General features: G+C 34.3%; 1 protein-coding gene across 1 annotated transcript; it reads left to right on the forward strand.

Annotated features, from left to right (window-relative positions):
- LOC105174042 (transcription factor MYC2) lies at positions 3110 to 5331 on the forward strand. Its single transcript, XM_011096010.2, has one exon. It carries the CDS (start codon positions 3249 to 3251, stop codon positions 4668 to 4670), a length of 1422 nt encoding a protein of 473 aa, XP_011094312.1. The 5' UTR covers positions 3110 to 3248; the 3' UTR covers positions 4671 to 5331.

The raw sequence follows: 10100 nt of genomic DNA on the forward strand, positions 1-10100 counted from the left end.
GTTGCAGCGTGCCCTTAATCGATATAAGTAATCAAATCAGTTGGTTAATAGAGATGCTGCCAAATCTTGGAGATAGTTGAAGCACACAAAAAGTTATGTACTAATAAAAAAGAAAATGTACTTTTGTTGAGCTCCATTGGCAGAGTTGGGGTATGTAGAGTGGAGGTCCAGTTAATCTGGAGGAGATATGGTGTGAAATCATGAAGAATCCCTTGCGGTGACAGCCCATCTTGAGCTGGAGAATTAATTAAGGTAGATTGGGCTTTGCTCCATTCATTGCAGGCGCATGGATCATGGATGGAATCAGCGACTCAGGATCAGGAGCCCTCCCTCTCTCCCGCACTAAGGAACCCCACCCATTACTTCATGTTGGGCCAAAAAACCCTTATATGGAGAATGTGCAAAATACCTCCTACCAAGAGGTGAATTACACATTTCTTTACTTAATTATAAATTATTTCATATAAATCAAGACGCCGCAACTTGTAATATTTTTTCATTCCAACGCTTCCTATTTTTCACTTATCAATTAACAGAGAAATGTTTTTAGAAACTTAGTAACATTATTATATATTATTTAATTTCTATTTTATTTTTTTACTTTCATTTCGTCTTTACTGCCTTTATCCCATCTACTAAAGATTTACAATAGATATATAAGATTCAGACCTAAACTCATTAAAATAAAAAATATGAGTATAGACTGGACATAGACTTAATAATAGCCCTACCCCAAATTTTGTTCAAATCACACAAAAGAGTACCCATGGCTAAAGGAAGAAAGAGAACTGGAACGGCTAAAGGAAGAATGAGAAAGACCAACCCACAGCTCTCATCTGGACCATATCAAGAATATTTTGTATTATTTTAAAAATTATGAGGAATTAAATTATACTTTTGTTTTATGGACGGGTTTTCTTTGCCCAATATAAACACAGGAGAGGAAGTTGCTTTTTCCCCAATATATACTAATTGTAAATAGTACTCCAATATATAGTAACACGTGGGAGAAACATTTTTATTCAAATAAACACAAGGAAAAGGGTTGGATAATTGATGGTGTGAGATGTGATGGGTGAGGTGCATGGGCCCTCTGCAACTCTGCTCTTGTCCTTTCCAATAATTAAGGTAGTCGTTTCTCTATTTCGATATTGATTTCTTTGCCAAAAGTTACTTAGATTGAATATTAGTATTTCTGAATAATAAAAAAATGAATATTAGTATTAGGTTTGAAGTTCACGTTTCATTATTGTTGTTATTATAATGTAGTACAATATGGTGTCATTATGTGTGAGGTGACCCTCCCCACCCGTATCCTCCCACATGGGAGTCATATTCATACATTTAAATTTATTTCCAAGAGAGAGAGTTTTGCATTTCTTAACTTGAACTTATATAGAGGTAACTAATTAATTAATAATAATAGTGTTTTATATATATGGTGGAGTGGAGCATGAATTTGACTTGTGATAGGTTGTTTTATATTGTAAATAAATATATTGTTGTAGGTGCAGCATGGCATGGGGTGCAGGGTAATCTTGAAACCTTAAACACGTGCAACACATTCTGGATATTTTTCTTTGTTATTGTTATCGCTAGCTAATGCGCGTTAATTAAAGTTTCTTTTTATAATAAATAAATATTGTTGACATATCGTAAATAATAATTTTTTGCCAACTTAACTGAGTATCAATTTTTATTCTCTTATTCTCTAAAAAGAAAAGGCAAAAGAAAAAAAAAATTCCCTGAAACGTAAACAAACACAACAACAATATATATATATATATATATATTCTTGTTGGTAATTTTGTAATCATGAATGCAACATTTTTAGTAGGGGTTAAGTACAATTTATTTCCTATATTAATGAAAAAGTATAAAAAAATTCCTGTCTTATGATTTAAAAAAACGATACAATTTACCTATCTCCGTAAATTGATGGAGGAGGTAAATGTAAATTGCATCATTTTTTAATGTTACAGTAGGATAAATATTTTATTTTTTCACATGAATTTTTTAACACCGGAGTAAATTATATTTAACCCTCTCTGGTCGTGTATTACCATTCTTATCTCCTTTAATTTTGATACAAGTTGATAAACTAAAATCATGGCCCTTTCTGACACTAATCTGAGATCGATGCTTAATTCTGGGATCATATATCATAGTTGTCACTCCAACTCCAACTTCTAAATTGAATTCCCAATTAATTAATTTAAATCTCAAAAACGTTAATTACCTGAAAGATATATACTGACAGGCGGTGGAGTGGGGGCCCGGCGGAAACCGGTGATTGAATTGTGATCAGTGAAGCTCTTAACTACTGTTTGGGTTTAATATTAGACAGAAAGAAAGGGATCAAGTGATCATATATAATGGGTCGGGAGTGAAGAGAACCAGGGTAGAGGTAGGGGAGGAGGACAGGCTGTGATTGAGTACTTGTACTCACTAAGCATTTGTGTGTGTGTGTGTGTGTGAGTGCCCAACCCAACCAGTGCTTCCATCGTAAAACAAATTGGACTTTCCTGGCCCACCTTAGCCTTTCATTTTTTCTCTCTCTCTCTCTCGCTCTCTATATATATATTACTTTTTTTTTCTTTTTCCTTGGTTTTCTCTTTTTTTTTTCCCTTTTTGATTCAGGGTCCCCGGCTATCAATCCAAATGTTCAAAAATTTCCACCACCCATCAAATTAGGAGTACGAGCTAATTCTGTGAAGAAATTTCATTTTGAGCTTATAACCAAGAACACAGAGGCACTTATAAGTTATATATACAACATAAATATAATCGAGGGTCTCCCATAATAATGTTTTGTATTTTGACTTTCCTATAAATAATAAATATATAGTGCGTGTATGTATATATATATGGCACCTTTCATTAATTTCGAATAGTGTATACTATGGTAAATAATAGTCAAAGAATAAATGAAAATTAAAAAAAAAAATAGTAAAAGAAAAATGAAGTTGTAATGTCTTCTCATATCATAGCTAGGCCTAGGCCACAGCACCACAGGATTAGGATTAAATGCCTCCTCCTTATACGTACGTGTACCAAACTTTACAATATTGCCCCCCCTCCCCCCTCCAACTACTTTTTATTACCTAACCTAGCCAGTAGCCAGGCTTAGAAAACTCGCTCTTTCATTTCAGGCTCAATACTTGTTTCTCTCCTGAAAAACATTTCACTCTTTTTGGCCAAGCACAAAAAGTATTACTTAGCTGATCCCCCATCCCCACCCCCACCCCATGGATGACTTAATCGTCTCTCCCTCTTCATCTTCTTCCATTCTCTCTTCCGTGTCTCCTCATCAGCAACTGCCTCCCACCCTCCAAAAGAGGCTCCAATACATTCTCCAACACCAGCCGGACTGGTGGGCCTATGCCATTTTATGGCAGACTTCCAAAGATGATAATGGTCGCATTTCTCTCTCCTGGGCCGACGGCCATTTCCAGGGCACCAAAGAGAAGAATCCCAAATCTGGCTCTCAGCCCGAACGAAAGAAAGTCATGCGTGGAATTCAGGCCCTCATCGGTGAAAACCCTGATATCACTGGCCCCGTCGACGGTGACGTCACTGATGCCGAGTGGTTCTACGTTATGTCCCTCGCTCAGTCTTTTTCCCTTGGTGATGGGGTTGTCGGCAAGGCCTTCAACTCAGGGTCTTTAATTTGGTTAAGTGGTGGAAATCAGCTCAGGTTTTATAATTGCCAACGAGCTAAAGAAGCTCAGATCCACGGGATGCAAACCATGGTTTGCATCCCTACTTTGAATGGTGTTCTTGAACTGGGATCTGACGTTATGATTACAGAAAACTGGAGTTTGGTGCAACAGGTGAAATCTCTGTTCGAATCTTCTTCAGATCCCATTAACAATGGGTCAACGCATGCCCTCAAGTTTCCAGAGAAAACCATCTCTTTCGCCGATACCTGTTTGCTGCCTAATTTGCCAGACGAAGCAGCAAAGACTACTCCAGTACTGGGGAAGAAACAAGAACAACCCAATAGCAAAGCACAGAAAGCTCAAATCTTTTCTTACCTGGACTCGGAGCATTCCGATTCGGATTGCCAGTTCTTTCTGCCTGAGACAGTTGAAACTAAGAGAACTCCCAAAAAGAGAGGCAGAAAACCCAACCTGGGTCGGGACGCGCCGCTGAACCACGTGGAGGCGGAGAGGCAGCGGAGGGAGAAGCTCAACCACCGTTTCTACGCCCTGCGGTCGGTGGTTCCGAACGTGTCAAGGATGGACAAGGCCTCCCTGCTATCCGACGCCGTATCATACATCAAGGAGCTGAAATCAAAAGTAGAAGAGCTGGAGACGCAGCTCCAAAGAGAAAGCAAGAAAGTGAAGACCGAAACTACTGCTGAGACTCTGGACAACCAGAGCACAACCACTTCCGTGGACCAAGTGGGGCCGATAACTTCGCTACTAGAAGTAGAAGTGAAGATTGTTGGGGTTGATGGGATGATAAGGGTTCAGTCGGATAACGGCAACTATCCAGCGGCACGGTTGATGGATGCCATTCGGGAGCTGGAATTGCAGGTCCACCATGCGAGCATGTCATGCGTGAATGATTTGATGCTTCAGGACGTTGTTATTAGGGTTCCTGATGGATTAAGATGTGAGAAAGCTCTGAAAGCTGCTCTTATTAGGAGATTAGAGGCGCAGTAGCTAGTGAAATAATATTAAATAAATATGTATGATCTATATATGGCTTTAAAGTTTAAACTACTTCCCAGGTCCATTGGGTTTCTTGATTTAGCATTCTTAGTTCCAAGATGGATCGATGATGTTTAGATTTGTATACCGTATGGCCGGCTGTTACTACCATCGTTGTTTAATTTCCAGAAATATAGTTAAGGGTGCAAATCAAAGGACGTGTCGATCAATTATACGTACATGTATATAAATCTTGTTAATGCCCAATCCCACGTCCTGGGCGCTTTGGTATCTGGCCTGGCAACTTGTAGCCAAGATATATAATACCCTTCAGTATTCAGGTGAAACTGAGCCGATTTGGGAAGGCGTAATTAGGATGCTCCGATCAGATATAATTTTGGCTTCGCCATACTCCTGCACTTGCCTATGTCGTCGTCAGGTGGATGACTGACAATTCACGCTCTCTCTCTCTAGATCTTTTTATTTTTGTGGTTTTTGTAGCAGTGTTTGTGTTGTTGATTTATTTTTTGATAAATGGATATGCACATCTTTCGCCTAAAGTCATCTGGAGCGAATTGTGGTGTGTTTTTTTTTCTTTTTCTAAAATCTCATATGTAAATTGTGTTATTTCAGATGATTGGAACTCACGTATTACATGTACCCTACCACGATAGCGATGGGCCTTCGCCTTTTCTTTTATGTATTCCTTTTTCCCTTTCAGAAGGAATAAAATAAACATCACGTGGTAAAACTATTCCCTCCACCTAGTTATTTTATTTTATTTTTTTTTCTCATTTCATTTTCACCAGCTTTAAAGTCAAATGTTTGTATCTTTCTTTTTCTTTACTAATTACATACTTTCTAAACGCTCAATTCTATTTTTGAAATTCGTACTGCTATTTATTCAATTAAATTTTATCTAATATTATATATATATATATATATTGTTTAGTATCTTTAACATTTTCATCGTCATATTCTAACTATACAATTTGACAAAATTAATGCAATTATATTGTCAGTTAGTATTACCTTATTATCTAACTAGTCTAATTTCTTTATTTGTCTTGAATCGATAATGGTTCATTCGGATTATCAAATGTTAGTAGGCTAATTTTGTATCGGAGTATCTCATGTATCAACTGGTATTTATATAGGGCCAATTGTATTAGTCTGTATGGAGCCATGTATTGTTTAAATATCTATCGGATGAGTGAAAATCTGTGGTTGATGATTTGAGTCATTAGATCAAGCTAGTGCAATGTTCAAAAATTTTAATGTATAATTGTAGGATTAATAGATAAGTATTTAAGAATTTATTTAACTAGTAAATAAATTGTACTTTCAAATTTTGAATATATTAAAATTTAAAAAGAGTAAATTCGCACTTTATAAAATATTTGGGGACGAATTATATAAATTAAAAAAAATAAAAAATGTAATGAGAATTAAAAAGTATATACATAAAAGAAATGGGAAGTGGCATGTGGCTGCTACCTCCACTGCCTCACACCTTAAACACACATACATATGTTAACAAAACACACAAACACATAAAACGCTCGATGGGAGCAAAGGTAAGAAATTTGATTAAATTTATTACTAATTTATATAATTATATTATATACTTATTATATTTATTATATATAATTTATACTATTCAATTTAATATTTAACATAATTTTTTAATGAATTTGATTATTTATAAATTATAATTGATTAAATATTCCATTTGCTTTAAAAATATCATAGTGAGATAATTACATTATTTGATTTCTTAGATTTAATTATTATTATAATTAATTTACTCAATTTTATTGGGTCTATTAACCAAATGCTTAATTATATGTACAAATATTTAATTAAATTTTATGATAGCGAGAAATTGATAGAAAATCCATAGAAATCTTAGAAAATTATTTTTGAGAAATATTATGTTTAGTTAAAAGAAAATATGAGATTTTGATGATGGACGACTACGAAGGCGAGCGCCTAGGATGTACCAAGTGAGTTTGGGCATGAGATGGACGTTGCGAGTGCAAGCGGAGCAAGGATGCTCCTTGCCATTGGGCAATGTGTCGGCAGGTTCCGAGATTATGTGCGAGGCGCAAAGACACGGATACCGAGAGCCTCAGCGAGCACACGGACTGTTGCGATACTCTGATGTGTGCGAAGGCCAGACGAAGGTGGGGTAGCACCTTTGGGACCGCACAGGCGAAAAATATATGAGAATTACATTCCGCTGCATGAAGACGAACACGAATATTATATTCCGCTGCATGAAGACGAGCACAAATATTATTTAGAAGAAACCAAAATGGAAGTTCGAGTTTCTTTACCAATGAAATATTAAAAGAATGGTGAAAAACATACGAATATTATTTTATATTTTATTCAAAATTTATGATATACTCAATATATTGATTATTTATATTATAATTTACTATAGGACACGAGGATAAAGTAGAGGGTTGAGTTGCTCCTTCTATTAACGTAACCGTTTGAGATTTGATGTAAGTATAATCAATTGAATTCATATATATATATATAGATATTATATATTTTTTATTTATATATCTAATCATGAAGTGTTGACTATTTGTCTGGATTATCTTGATATCTGTAAAATTATTATTCTGTTCTTATATGTGATTATGGTGTAGGAAAGACAGATGAATGTGTAATGCTATATTTGATTATTGAAAGATGAAGTTACTGGGGGGGAATTGATTGTCGAATAAAATTAAATGATGAAATTATTTATGGAAATATTGTGTATTGAGATAAAAAGATGGCTTACCTAATTGAAGGGCATACGGTAATAGTTTACGATGATATGATTAATGATTAATGCGATGTGTGAAAATTGTAAAAGAATGGGACTAAATGAAAGAAAAAGAATCCTAACATATGGAACAAAAAATACGATTTTTCTATCGTTTTCAACTATATGAGATGACTTTATTTATGTTTATGTTTTGATTCAAAATCTAAAATGCACATTCTTTTAGCTAAATGATACTGATTTTTGAATTTTACTATGTTTTGGTGGTAAACTTTCACAATAAATGGTAATCTTTACACTTATAATGTAATGTGTTGGTATCTGGTAAGAGATAAAATTGATCATTTATTAGGTGATTTGATCGTTCACACCACTTATAATACTTTGTGTAAAAAAGAATAAAGAGTTTGAGAAAGAACTATATTGGGAATAGGATTTTTTTATTGATCGTAACTCCCAGTAGCAGTAAGGAACGATTATAGGCCTTATTTTGTATTTATATGAATAAGTTCCAACTGTTTCGATTATGATGTAACTAGTATTTGGAATTGAGGAAAGTCCTGTTAGGATAAGTATAAATTCCTTGTGAATCTATTCATTGTGATTACAAAATGTAAATTGTAGGGTTATGTATATCACTGCAACAACTAAGACGATCATGTTTTGGATGCCATAAAATTTCATTATTATATTGTTAGGATTATTGCTCGGTATTGATGGCCGTCTTATTGAGCCGCTATACTCAGCGGCATGGCTGTGTCATGACTCTTTATCCGGGGTGTGACAATCTGTGTGTATATAAATATACAATATATAAAAATATGTAATATGTAAATATTATAAACACAGATATACATACACACACATTGAGATATAAAAGAAAAAGGTTTCTTTTTCTTTTTAATTTGAATAACTTTTGAAAAAAAGAGTAAAATAGTTTCTGCTACACTTATTTATTATTAAGTGATTTTGTTTTTTAGGGCTTTCACGGAGCGGGCAGATAACCTTTTTTTGTATTCTTCGAGCACCTTTCTGTCTGAGAATCATGATTTGTGTAATTATATAAAAAGTAGTATGGTTTGCAAATTCACCCAAGGTAATTTACCCAAAATTTATTTCAAAGATTACTTAATACTTATAAGTTTCAACGTGACAGCTTCGTTCCATTCACATAAATAATTACAAATTAATTGGTTCACTTGCATATAATGTGGGCTTTCTTCCAGTTCTGTTTCAATTTTGATGGTTTTTGCGTGAGTTGGGGTTTAATAAGAAAAAAGTGATGTGAACGTGATACAAGCTTTTGACTATATTTTTTTCTTCCAAGTAGTGAGAGAAATTATATTTCCATGCAATCCACGAGCTCATAATATCCTAATATTTTAAAATATATATATATATATATATATATTTGTGACTTAGTTTTTAAAACAAATTAAAAAATTGTTCGTGAGCGATGATGTCATGGCTGAAGCCAATGGAAAATGATGGTTGTCCATCTGGCAAATGTTGATTGCTTATGAAAAAATAATAATGCAACACAAATTCAATGTCCTGAGTGCTTGGTGACAACAATATTGTAATTGTACAACGTATCACAACCTCAATTATCAGGTTTTACTCCTGCTCTTGAAACTTTTTAGTTTTTTTTTTTTTCAAATTCAATGAACCAGTGAATATATATAAAAATAAACTATTAAAATTGCACATAACTTTTACAAGAAGGAGAAACTAGTTTGTCCCACTTACCTGTTTCCTTGGGTATCCCTTCTAATTAATGAACTTACCTCAAACTATTAGATCTTAAATCTTCTTTTTTTTAAGTTTTATAGCTCGAAAAGCTCATATAATATTTAGTAGGATTAAAGGCAATTTTAGTCCCCTAAATTCAGACAATTCTCATTTTAGTTTCGTAATTTACTAGGGTTTTATTTTAGTCCTCTATAACTTAAAAAAACTTAATTTTGGTACACATTTGGTCGGAAATTTGCCTCAGTCACCAGAAAAAGTCACATGACCTTCATGTGACTTTTTAAATTGGAGGTTTCATTTTTATTGGCTTAAGTTATAGATGACTAAAATGAAACTTTAGTAAATTACGAGACTAAAATGAGAATTGTCTAAAATTAGGGAACTAAAATTGCCTTTAGTCCGTTAGGTCATGTGACTTTTTAAGCCAATAAAAATGAACCCCCAATTTAAAAAGTCACGTGAAGGTCATGTGATTTTTTCTGGTGACTGAGGCAAATTTCCCACAAAATGTATATCAAAATTGAGCTTTTTTAAATTATAGAGGACTAAAATAGAACCCTAATTAATTACGGGACTAAAATGAGAATTGCCTAAAATTAGAGGACTAAAATTATGTTTACTCCTATTTAATATATTAATAGCTGGTTGAGAGGGGAGGGAGGGGGGGCGAGAGAGAGAGAGAGACGGGCGTTGGGATATCGTAATCCAAGTGGAGGATTTTTGACCTGTAGCGTCAATTTGATGATTATAGTAATTCTTCCATGTGTTATATGTGAAAAATTACAGGAGCAATAGGGCAGAATACGTGCGCTACTGTGGTTGAGTGTCTTCATATTAACGAGTTCACGTGAATCTTAGACCTCAATTGCCAAATCTAGTCTTATTTTTATTTCCCCCGACGCTCT

Source organism: Sesamum indicum, linkage group LG1, assembly GCF_000512975.1.
Source record: "Sesamum indicum cultivar Zhongzhi No. 13 linkage group LG1, S_indicum_v1.0, whole genome shotgun sequence".
Lineage (NCBI taxonomy): Eukaryota > Viridiplantae > Streptophyta > Magnoliopsida > Lamiales > Pedaliaceae > Sesamum > Sesamum indicum.

Bases quoted from the DNA above. Each gene is read 5' to 3' on its own strand.
- LOC105174042 (XM_011096010.2), top strand. From the start codon at position 3,249: ATGGATGACTTAATCGTCTCTCCCTCTTCATCTTCTTCCATTCTCTCT.